Raw genomic sequence first — 12994 nt, 5'->3', positions numbered from 1 at the left:
TTTTCTTAGGACATCATAACCAGGAACTTTAACTGATGAGTTTTAATGGGTTTCTTGGAGGCATATTATGTCTACGTTATGAGAAGAAATATACTTAAAAGGTCGGTAAGTTTAAAATCATTTAAGGATCTCACATTCCACTGCAAAACTGTGGTGGATAGAGATAACAGAGGGTTAGCCATTGATAGAGAGATTTATTTTTTTGAGTATAGTGCTGAAATCTGTGTTAGCTGTGTCCTTGAGATTTTGTGGGAAGTAGGTATTAGCCATCTCTTCTAGAATTGACGATTTCTGATCTTCTGTGAGGGATGTTCTGGAAAATGAGTTGAAGTTGAATATGTAGAGACATAAGTTTGTAAGTAGATTTGGATTTTCTTCTGATGTTTCCTTTGTTGATTTTGATGAGGTCAGTTTCTCAGGTTTACTTTTAGAAGATTCTGGGCCTTGGTCTCTGGTTGGAAGGGGGGAAAATCTAAGGTTTTTATTCCAGGGAATGTTTTTGTGGTTGGGTCCTTGTTAGTTTTATGCTGTAAAGTTTTTTGATTAGGTTGTGTGTTTGATTCAGGAAATTCATGTGTATCTGCAGTTTGTAACATGAGTTTAATTTTTGCAAACTGAAAGGGAGGTTTTCTTTTTCAGACAGCCTTAGAGCCATTAATCTTGACTTGTATTTTGGAAATACAGATCTGTTGTCTGAAGAATGGGGACCTTTGCAATTAATGCATGTTAATTTCTTGTTTTCACAGTTTGCTGTGTTTGGAGGATGGATATTTTGGCATAGATTACACCTTTTCAGGTTTGTTTTGTGTGACCCATTATCAGACATGTTTCACACTGTATTGGCTTAGCTTTATACTCTTTGTAAGGCTTTATCTGGCCAAATAAGAATATAGGTCCACTGAAATTCTCCAGGTTGGAGTTCAGGATGAGCAGGTAGGATTTAGATATGTATATACCATCATTGTTAGGTTTTCCAAGTCTAGAGATTGTTGATAAAGATATTTTTTGGCCTTTGCAGTTCATGAGGCCATCCTTTAGATCAGTTTCAGGAATATTGTTATGGGTATTGTATATAACAATTTTTGTTTGGGTGAGGGGAGGGCAAGTCCATTTCTTTGAATGGACCTTGATGCCTCCAAGGGAGTTGAGCGACAACAGATTTGTTTTTGCATCTTCATAGCCTGCTTGAATAGATATTAAAATTGAACCATCTCTATTGATGTTGAGGTTGTAATTAATTTTCAGACTTTTGAAGAGCTCAAGTTGAAGTGGTTGGATGTTTTTTATTTGGAAAGTGGTCTCGGGAGAAATAGGCAAAATGTAGATGAAGTGCTCTTCTTCCAAAATAGATGGGGGTGGAAACTGTTTTTAATGAGGAGAAACTGGTGTACCATTTTTTCTTGGGTCTTTTAGGGGTGACAGTTTTGAAGCCATCATCATGGTGGTTTGAGTCCTCAGAATGGACAGAGATCATAGTTTCGTTGGAGTCTGAGTTCTCAGAAAGGTCACTTGGTAATGGGGAGATGTGGCCTAGCATTTGGTTATCAGTATCTTCCTCCTCAGGGGATAATTTCATTGGGATCATGGCTGAGATAAATTCCCCACTTTATCTAAATCAAAAGTACTAAAAAAAAACTTCACTTGATAGTCCTTTTTTCACAAAAAGTTCAAATTCTCTAGCACAATTATTTTTAATATTTTTCTTCTTTTCTTTTTGACTATTTTATTTTGCACTATTCTTGGCTTTTTCAAATAAATTGGCTTTATCAATAATTTTTCTTCTTCTTCTTCTATTTCACAGCAGGCGGGCTTTTCAGTTTATACTATTTAGCCCTTTTTCTTTTGCTTCACTCTGTGGGCTACAGAGCTACTGGCTTGGTTGCCTCTCACTTATTAGATATTCTCAGATACCTTTCAGTAGATCTTTCAACTCAAGGAGTTCAAATGTAAGATGATAGATGTCGATTTCTATGCTCTGTGTGCAGGTATAGTTGGCTAGGCTCTTGCCTGATAGTGAGATTTTGTGGTGTTTGAAGCACTTTAACAGTTTACAAAGCAAGGTATGCTGTGCAGACGTCAACATATTACATTCAAATAGGCAGTGGTCAATTGTTTCATTATTCTTATTACAATACCTGCAAAGAGGGGACAAGGGAACTGAACCACTTGAATTAGGAGACTGGTATAAGAATGCAAGAAAGTTTATTCCATTTGTTCCAGAACGAATTCTATGATAAATTTTAGAAAATACTTATTGGGAAAGGGGGAAAGAATAGGATTATTCTTATTAAACATAATATCTGAGTCTCCATTGGTAAATATCTCTAATGAGGATTGGGCTCCCACTTGGCTGGTCAACATTTATAGGATTTTTTCCTATTTCATCAACCTGATGATTACCACTTATACCAGAGTGGCTAGGAAGATACTGAAGATAAGTTGTTATGCCACTTGAAGCAAGATTATCTATGATACTAAGACAATGTGTCAATTTGCAACTTTTACTGAGGAGGTGAAGACAGCAACTCAAGGCTTGACAAAGAGTCAGAATAAACTTCAATATTATTTGAGTTATCAATGAAATGTTGTTTTCTCTTAAGGTATTCTAATACCATGATTATGACATCTAGGTCTGTTGATATTATAGGTACATTATTATACAATCTCTCACCCAATGCAATTTTCAGGTGAGGAAGGAAAACATCACTTGCTACCTTCTCATTCATTTTGGACCAATCAACAAAGATTCGGAAATGGTTTTTATAAGTAATCGTATTAAGTTCAGCAAATTTTTTCTGGACAAAAGCAATGGGGGTTAAATCTTTAGTCCATTTTGAGAAATCAGTATTTATTATGGGGATTGACAATTCCATGGAGGGGATTGGGGGAAAGTAGGTGCAATAGACTATATAATAATAATTTAGCTAGGATGAAAGTGAAAATGTCTTCTTCTTCTTTGGAAAAACAGCACTTGGAGTCTAAACACAGTCTCTTTTCAGCTTCATAACCAAACTGAAGCAGGTTTCAGGGTCATGTCAACCATTTTAAACTAAATCATTCCACTTTAGAAAACAAATAATCTCCCAGAATAGTATTCTTTCCTCATTTCCTGGTAGCTTGATGTAAAGCAGTTCACTAGTGTCAGGTTTCATTTTCAAGCTTGAAAAGATATTTTTTGTTTTATTTGCCAACTTTTCAATACTATTGCAACTAAAGATGAGGTGTTGTGAAGTCTCAGGGACTAAAGATCAAAATCTACAATATGGGTCCCCTCTTGTTTTCCAGTTGTATTCTTCTTTCCTCAGGATCAATGTATCACTTCGAATTCGGAAGTATAGGGCATTTTCTTCACGTGATGGAAAAATGAGTACTAGCTGTGGTAGGCCACAAAGGTATTTTATATGAATTATGAAAAAGCATCAAATGATAATGTTTTCACTTTCATCCTAGCTAAATTATATGGTCCACTGCAAATTTACCATGAACTTTAGCCTTTCTTCCCTAATGTACAAATGTATAGCCTACCCTGAATTGGAATATAGTCTACCCTAAATTTTGATGACAAAGTTTCAAATCACAAAATTCAGCATTATTTTTGTCAACAGCATCTGAAAAACTTGAAACAGTAGGAAAACTGTTTGAATTGAAAATCAAGTGTTTTGCAGGTTTGGCCTATAACTTCTTTGCATGGTTAGAAAAATGAAATACCTTTGGGGCCCCTTTAAGGGCTCAAGCTGCAACTTGCACCAGATACAATTATTGTATTATGAAAGAGCATAAAAAAAGCATCATATGATGTTTTCAATTTTGGTAAATATTTACCAAATCATATTAGTGACTTACAAATAAAGTGAATATACCACTTGATGCCTTTTTTATGCTCTTTCCTAATATAATACTCATTTTTGTCAGAAATGAATTTTACCCCCACCCCTCTATATACCAATTCAGGGTAGGCCTATATATCTGCACATTAGGGGGGGGGGTTACCTAACCTACATATGACAATATAGATAATATTTTCTTTATATCTGAGCAATAGAAAATTTTCATTTACTCTTAGATAGAATGCAGAATAACGTCAAACAGAAGAAAGTATATTGCTTTCTTCTATTATGTAGAATGATAAAAAGTCGTACAGATGACTTTATGCCTCATTCTTTTATAGAGCAAATATAAGTCATACAAATGACTTTTTATACCTCATGCTATTATAGAGCCAGCAAAAATAAAGCCATACAAATGACTTTTTATATATCTCACTATTATTGAGAAAACATGAATAAAGCCATACAGATGACTTTTTATATCTTACACTATTATAGAGAAAACATGAATAGAGTAATGCAGATGACATTTTATACCTTGTACTATTATATAGCAAACATGAACAAGTCCTACAGATAACTTGGTATTTTTATGTTAAATGCACTCTTTTATATATGTCAAACTGGAGATACAACAGAAAATCCATTTGGTATGGGTCAATTTAAGACACTATTATGCAGTAATTAATGCTTAGCGTGGTTTCCAATGTGTTGACAATATTTAAACTGTTGTTTTTGGGGGTTTAGGGGGAGAAATAGGTACCTACGTTAGGTTACATATTTAATATATGCTATGCTTTACAAATGACTTTTTATACCTTTTGTGTTTGTAATTATATATTTCTATTTCTAGAGAAATGATAGAAAGTCTTCTGTATGACTTTTTAATCATCAAATTATTGTTAAGAAGTACAAATAAAGTTATACAAAAGACATTTTGGTTTTCTTATTTAATATATGATCCACTAAAATGTCATACAGAAGAAATTAAATTACCTCACTGATACATAGAGAAAACAACAAAAAGTCATTTGTAAGAATTTATTCATGTTTGCCCTATACTAATATGAGGTATAAAAAGTCATCTGTAAGACTTTATTTATGTTTGCTCTATAATAGCGCGAGGTATAAAAAGTCATCTGTATCACTTTATTAATTATGCTTTATAATAGAATTATATATTATAAAGTCAACTGTATGACTTTATTTATGTTTGCTCTATAATAGCAGGAGACATGAAAAGTCATCTGTATGACTTTATTCATAATACTTTATAGTAGAATGACATATGAAAAAGTCATCTGTATGACATAATTTAGGCTACTCTATAAATGAAATCATGTAGGCCTATACTATAAAAAGCCATCTGTATGACTTTTTGTTGTTTTCTCTATGTACTAGCAGGAGGTATAAAAAGTCATCTGTATGACTTTATTGAAGTTTGCTCTATAAAAGAAAGGCATACAAAGTCATATGTAGGACTTCATTCAGCTTTGCTCTATAATAGTATGAGGTATAAAAAGCCATCTGTATGACTTGATTGAAGTTTGCTCTGTAATAGTAGAAGACATAAAGAGTCATCCTTGTGACTTTATTCATAATGCTTTATAGTAGAATGGTATATTAAAGTCATCTATATGACTTTATTCAGGCTGCTCTATATATGAAATCCTGTAGGCCTAGGCTATAAAAAGCCATCTGTATGACTTTTTGTTGTTTTCTCTATGGAATAGCGGGAGGTATAAAAAGTCATCTGTATGACTTTATTGAAGTTTGCTCTATAAAAGAAAAGCATAAAAAGTCATATGTAGGACTTCATTCATGTTTGCTCTATAACAATATGAGGTATAAAAAGCCATCTGTATGTCTTTATTTATGTTGCTCTATAATAACAGGATACATAAAAAGTCATCTGTATGACTTTATTCATAATGCTTTATAATAGAATGATATATTAAAAAGTCATCTGTATGACTTTATTTATGTTTGCTCTATAATAGCAGGAGACATAAAAAGTCATCTCTATGACTTTAATCATTATGCTTTATAGTAGAACGATATATTAAAAAGTAATCTGTATGACTTTATTTAGGCTGCTCTATATATAAAATCCTGTAGGTCTATGATATAAACAGCTATCTGTATGACTATTCGTTGTTTTCTCTATCTACTAGCAAGAAGGTAGAAAAATTCATCTATATGCCTTCATTGAGGTGTGCTTTGTAAAAGAAAGGCATAAAGTCATATGTAGGACTTTATTCATGTTTTCTCTATAATAGTATAAGGTTTAAAAAGCCATCTGTATGACTTTATTTATGTTTGCTCTATAATAGCAGGATGCATAAAAAGTTATCTGTATGACTTTATTCATAATGCTTTATAGTAGAATGATATATTAAAAAGTCATCTGTATGACTTTATTTATGTTTGCTCTATAATAGCAGGAGACATAAAAAGTCATCTCTATGACTTTATTCATTATTCTTTAAAGTAGAATGATATATTAAAAAGTCATCTGTATGACTTTATTTAGGCTGCTCTGTATATGAAATCATGTAGGCCTAGGCTATAAAAAGCCATCTGCATGACTTTTTGTTGTTTCTCTATGTATCAGTAGGGTAGGCCAATATAATTTTTTCTGTGTGACATTTTAGTGGATCATATATGAAATAAGAAAACCAAAAAGTCTTCTGTATGACTTTATTCATACTTCTCTATAATAATTTGATGTTTAAAAAGTCATACAGAAGACTTTATATCATTCTCCATGTTTAAAGGAAACACAATATTGTTTGTTGTTTGACTTTATAGTGCTTTCTCATGACAATATTTGTTGTAAATATTGACAATATTTGTAAATGACAATATTTGTTGCTTAGAGTATAAAGAACCAATGACTTTAATAGTCAAACAGTGCTCACCCTTAGGGCGGGGGGTAAATTTGTTTTCTGATGTAAATGGGAGGTAAGTTTAAACTTTACCCCCACCCAACTAATGAGCAAATATATACCCTGAATTGGTATATAGCCTAGGGATGGGGGTAAAATTCATTTTCAACAAAAATGAGTATTGTAATTGGAAAGAGCATAAAAAAGGCATTGAGTGGCATATTCACTTTATTCATAAGTCAGTAATATGATTTGATGAATATTTACCTCACTTTCATCCTAGCTAAATTATAAGGCCACCTAGAAATTTACCTAGCCTAGGCTATCAAACTAGCTTAGGCCTATACCAAAAAAATCTTGCCTCTCCTAAATTTTAGTGAATTGGTAGCCCTGATTAAGTTTATGACCGACAAAAAGCTAAATTTGGTGGCCCTGACTAGCTGGACTATAATCCCCAGGTGATAAGACTAGTTTAGTTAGGTTTAGGCCTAACCCAATGATTTTTTTTGTAGCCTACAATTTCAGTCTAGACTATTAGGGACAATAGCAACTTAAGCTAAATTTAAAAAAGCAGGGAAATTACTGAGGTTCCTAGGATCCTGCTTTTTAATAACAAGACCGACGACTGTTGGACTAACAGATACTCCAGGAAAAAGCGAACCGATTCTAATTCGTTTGCAAGACATGTTTTGATCTCTTTAAAATCGTTGCTTCGTTAAATCAGTAGCGACAAATTTCAAATCTCAAGACGAGGCATTTTACGTCGAGTAAACGTAACCTTATAGGCCTATATTTCATAAGAAATGCTGACTTTTGCGAGATGTGCTGTTAAAAGATATAAATGTTTGCATTTTAACAAACTAAACGGTTTGTCTTCATTCCTTTGCTTACCTCTGTCGGTATAGAGTAGGAAAAGTGAAACCCAGTAGCCTATAGCCAACAACTGGGTTAGCCTAAGAGGAATGCTGGGTAAATTTGCAGTTGACACTATAATTTAGCTAGGATGAAAGTGGAAACATCATTTGATGCCTTTTATTATGCTTTCTCATAAGTCAATAATCGCTTCTGTTGCTAATTGCACCTTGAGCCCTTAAAGAGGCCCCAAAGGTATTTTATATGAATTATGAAAGAGAATAAAAAAAAGCATCAAATGATGTTTTCACTTTTATCCTGGCTAAATTATAATGCCACCTGCAAATTTACAGAATGCTGCTTCCCCTGAAATCTACAAACTTGGCATAGGCTAGACATTAGGGTAAATGTATGCATTATCATATAATTTAGCAGTCAGTATATACCAAATTATATTATTGAGTTAGGACTAAAGTGAATACTACATTTGATGCCTTTTTTATGCTGATTACGAATATAATAAGCATTTCTATTGGAAATGAATTTCAGCCCCCCCTATATATGCCAATTCAGGGTTAGGTTAGGTTGGGTTAGGTATAGCCTATATAGGGGGGGGGGCTGAAATTCATTTCTGATGGAAATGCTTATTATATTCATAATCAGCATAAAAAAAAGGCATCAAATGGTGTATTCACTTTATTTGAAACTCAATAATATGATTTGGTATATATTGACCAATTTAGCTAAGAAAAAAACTAAATGCATCATTTTATCCCTTTTCACAACTGCTTCTGGGGCAAATATTGAGCCCTTAATGGGAACTCCAAAGGTAGCCTAACTTGTTAAAAGTAAGAGGTAAGGTAAAGGATATGGCTCCAGACCCTTACAGGGGTATCATTTGGGAGGGGTTGGCTGGGGCTATACCCCCCCTCTGATTTTGGAGGGGCCCAAATCAGTAGTCAGAATTATATTGATTTGATCTTAAGTATGAAAAAATTGTGTTTTCACTTAAAACAAATCCTTTTCTAATAGAGCTGCACTTCACAACAATCTAGGCTATTGTGAGCTTCATTCCCAAACACATTTATTTATTATTCCCATACATGTTATGTACCCTACTCTTTATTTCTTTGTGTGTGTTCTTGAATTCTTAAATTTTAATTGTCTTGAAATTTAACTTCTTGAATTTTGAGACAATCAAAGTGAGAATTTCAGACCAGTTATTTTTTTATGATTTCGGGAAAGATGAAAAAAATTATATTATATAAAGGGGCAACTAAAAGAATCGATAAAAATCTTGAAGGACAATACCTAATATTACAAACTCAAAATTATAACAAAATTGGAAATCATTGAAAAAGCACAAGATTTGTTAATAGGACAGTTAAAAAGAAATTGTACCAACAATCAAAGACTAATATTTTTACTTCACAACTGAAAGGCCTTATCAATGGGGGGAGGGGACTTGGTTTGAACCAACTTATAGGAAAGGCAAAAAAACACAAATAAGATATCTACCAATTGGTGTCAATTCAAGAAATTTTGCATGGGAGGGGGGGGGGAGAATTTGTTGTTTTTTTATTTATTCTATGAAAATATCAAGTCAGTGTCCTAAGCAGCCACATTCAGGTATGCAAGCTGGTATTAAAGCAGTTGCACCAAATGCAATTTACATTCCCCACAGTGCTCATAGACTCAACCTGGTATTGGGTGATTGTATTTAGAACTTGAGACGAATGGCATCTTTCTTTTCCATTCTTCAAGAGCTGTATTCTTTTTTTGCAAATAGCAATATACACTACCAAGTGTTTGTTGCTCAAAAAGCCACTGGCATAACTGTTCCTCAGTTGGAGAAATTATCTACTTTGGAGAAAGATTGGTATACTGATATATATTGGTGAACAAAGTACAAAATAGATACAACTGTGTCTTGACTGTTTCATCAGTTACCAAAACACTCTTCAGACATGGGCTCAGACCCATGGACTTGTAACCAGTCTTCAGACATTGGAATTTATATTTACACTTCATCTAGCAGAATTGTTTTTGCCACAGTATCTCTGTTTGAGCAACTGCAGGTGGTAGACCTAGTTTTTTCTAGAGCTACTGGTCTTACTGCAGCTATGTAAGATAAAATTATTGACAATCAACTGAAAAGTTTTTGATGTAATGTTTCATAAAGCAAAAGAATTTTCTTGGGAGTGTGGCCTCACTGAAGACCTTTTGCAAAATTTTCAGAATTCTGGTTCCTCATGAAAAAGACCAAAGTTTGCACAGTGAGTAGTTTACGTCATTTTATAACCTTGTCAACTTTGTGAACAAGTGACCATGCTGAAGTGAAAGAATCAACTAAAGATGCTTTCAGAAAGGATTATTTTCTTGTGATAGACAGATTGTGTTGTGAGTTTGAAAGCCACTTTACAAATGCTCTTTCACTGTTAGAGTCAATCTCTGCATTAGGTTTTGATCTGCTGCACTTTCTCAATACAAGCTAACTAGCTAGTGTGGCAGCACATTACAAAGAAGTTTGCATTGACACAACCGTGTTTGCATTGCAAACATATTGTGAGAAGATATATTGACTGTTTAGGCAATAGGCCAAAAGATCTCTTAGAACTTCATAATTTATTGAAAGCAAGGTTGATTGCATAGCCTAATCTGAAGTTTTAAAAATCATACAAATCTTCATTACTCTGTCTATCACAATGGCTTGTAATGGGATCCTTTTCTAAATTAAGCCTGATTAAAACCTATTTAAGATCAGCAATGGGTGACAAAAGGCTCATTGATCTGATTTTGGTGTTTAGTGAAAAAAAATTGTGTGAAATTGTTGGATTTTGTGGGTATGGTTGGTATTTTTGGAAAAATGAGACTTTGTTGGTTCCCAGTTTTGCAATATAACTGTGAATTACTTTCCAAATTCAGTGCTCTGTATTTATTAAAAATTTTTTAATTGCTTCTTACTATTATTAGTTGATTTTAGGAGAGGCCTGTGCTAACCACTGTGAAAGAATGTTGCTCTTAAACAACTGTTAGCCAGCCAATTTGGGGGGCCCACAGAGATGGCTTAGCCCCCCCCTTAATTCAGAATGCAATGATGCCGCTGGACCCTTAAAGTCCAAACTGGTGGTCTCTGAATTCTTTTGGACCTGTTGTGTGTTTCCTTACTGCCTGAATCAAAAGCTTCATTGCAGGTACCATTGCCATTTTAAACACTAGCTCCAGGTAAATCTAAATTTACTTCAGTTAAATATTCCAAAGTTCTTTTCTTTCAGCTGAGATGGCTTGGGTTTGTCATCTTCACTGGGAATATAGTCAGATCTTGATGAACTGTGGCTCAATTTCTTGGATCTGCTGTCAATCTCCATTAGAATCTTTGCCCCATCTCAGTTCAAAAAGGCTTCATTCCTCTAGAAGTCATTGGCTGTTGAAGAAAAGAAATTACTTACAATCCAATAAAACAATAAAGATCACAGTGTAAAGCTATAAAATAATGGTTTTCCAGAAAGATGCATGACAAAATAAAAGAGAAACATTTTAATTTTTATAATTTTTAGCCTATTTTGATTGTTTTGTTTGCATTTTTAGCAATGAATCTCCAGCGTCCCCAGAACCCTCAAATTATTTAGAAAATTTTTGTATGTAGCTACAAGTGCAGGGGACTTTTTGGTCATGTGTCAATCCTAAAATACTGTTGCCTGCCTGAGACTCTAAGCAGGCAAGCCCACTAGGCTGAAGTTACTTGTTTACCTGTGAGTCCAAGTTCCCTGTGAGTTCAGTTCCCCCTTTTGTATACAAGTCTAGTCAACATTGTCTGTCATGAGTCAACCCCGAAATCTCGATCATCCCTAAAGTTCTATGACTATCTACCTTAGTTCTGCCCCAAGATGGATGGATGGATTATAGACTATATCAACAAGGGAAAATGACTTCATTTTTATGCATTTCTGAAAAAGGCTTATGCCAGCTGTGCCTCTCACTCAGACTATTAACTGTCTTGGCTTTTTGTCCAATTTGCCATGAATTGATGGCAATAAAACAACTAAAACCTTGAAAATGAGCAGGAAAATAGCAATTTAAAACTGTTTCTCTCTTTGTTCTAGCAGTTTCTTTCTAGAGAGCCCCTATTCTAGAATTTTACCAAACACAAAATTGTAACATACTATGCAGTTACATTTCTGTTAAGGGATAGTTTCACTAAACATGACCTTTACTGTCTTAAATTTAAACATAGAAAATGTACATTTAATGTTGAAATGCTTACATTTAATGTTAAATCTAAATGTAAAAAAAAAAAAATTCAAAGATTATACTAAGTCAACATCAACTATCCTAGTTTCTATCTATTAGCCAGTTTCCTATCTAAAGCTGCACATATCCTTTCTAAGATTGGGAAACTTTTTTCATGATTTTCCGTGAAAGATGTATTTAATCTAAACATTTGTCAGGGATTAGGAACTAAGTGAGAACTAGGGATCTTACCCTATCTGCACAAGTTTGTTGATAACTAGAAGCATAACTTATCAGACAATTTGTTAATTAATGTTAGGAATTCCATATGAAAAATAACTATCTGATCAGTGATTGTGGTGTTGTTGCTTCACTGCTAACAATTCTTTTTTTCTGGAGACAATATATGCTGTGAGGAGTAAGCTTCAAGATGTGTGGTTTCTGATTGACAGCCCTCTGTGGTAACCTGAGAAATGTTGTTTCCACTATGTTTGTATCTCCAAATTTATGAGTTGGAGGCAGTTGAGATTCACACCATTCAAAACATAATTTTTCAGGGAGTAGAACTGTGTTAAAAAGTGAAAATCACAAGTTTGGCCAGATATGTGGTTTCTGCTTTGCACTGTCAAACTGTTCCTGAGGTGTTGTTTAATGTGTCCTCTTGAAAACCTGTATGTGCATAGTGTGTTTAAATTTCATTCAACACTGTTTCAGTATTCATCAGAATTTTTGCCTTAATATCCTAGGTTTAGTAGAAGTAGTATTAGTACAGTAGTTATAGAAGTAGCAGCAGAATTAGTATTTATAGCCTCAACTTTAGTACCAGTAGTAGAAGTGTTACAGCCTTTACAACTAAATCAATGATTCTACCTTAAATTCAAAGGCTCAGATAAACAGCATATGATTCAAGAGTACTGTATCACAAACTTATATTTATCACTCAACTAACCTACTTCTAAAGGTGACCATATTCAAGTTTCTCCTGGCCCAAAAAGAGCAGGGACAGCCAAACAGCTGTTGCAGCCTTATCTGCCTCCAATGATCAAAACCAGAGTCACACTAAAAAAGTAAATTAAACTTTATATTAACTAACATTTAAAATTACAAAAATTTTATTCTTAGGCTTGATGCCTTGGACTTGTCAAGAGACATGGCATTTGTCCCAGTGGGCAGGGTCATGTCTTTTAAGCATAGTCT

The 12994-nt window shown here is 33.8% G+C and overlaps 1 protein-coding gene across 1 annotated transcript in view; it reads right to left on the bottom strand.

The window, feature by feature from the left end:
* hdm (meiosis specific with OB domains hold'em) overlaps nucleotides 1–7449 on the bottom strand; it is an 87428-nt gene extending 79979 nt beyond the window's left edge. Inside the window, exon 1 of the mRNA XM_089100154.1 lies at nucleotides 7299–7449. Within this exon, the coding sequence (XP_088956280.1) occupies nucleotides 7299–7401 (103 nt within the window). The 5' untranslated portion in view covers nucleotides 7402–7449. The remainder of the gene's footprint in view (nucleotides 1–7298) is intronic.
* Between the last annotated feature and the right edge of the window lie 5545 nt (nucleotides 7450–12994).

Source organism: Artemia sp. Qi Xiang Cuo, chromosome 14, assembly GCF_049724085.1.
Source record: "Artemia sp. Qi Xiang Cuo chromosome 14, ASM4972408v1, whole genome shotgun sequence".
NCBI lineage: Eukaryota > Metazoa > Arthropoda > Branchiopoda > Anostraca > Artemiidae > Artemia > Artemia sp. Qi Xiang Cuo.
Note: the sequence above shows the minus strand (reverse complement) of the source record. Positions and strands in the feature narration are given on the sequence as shown.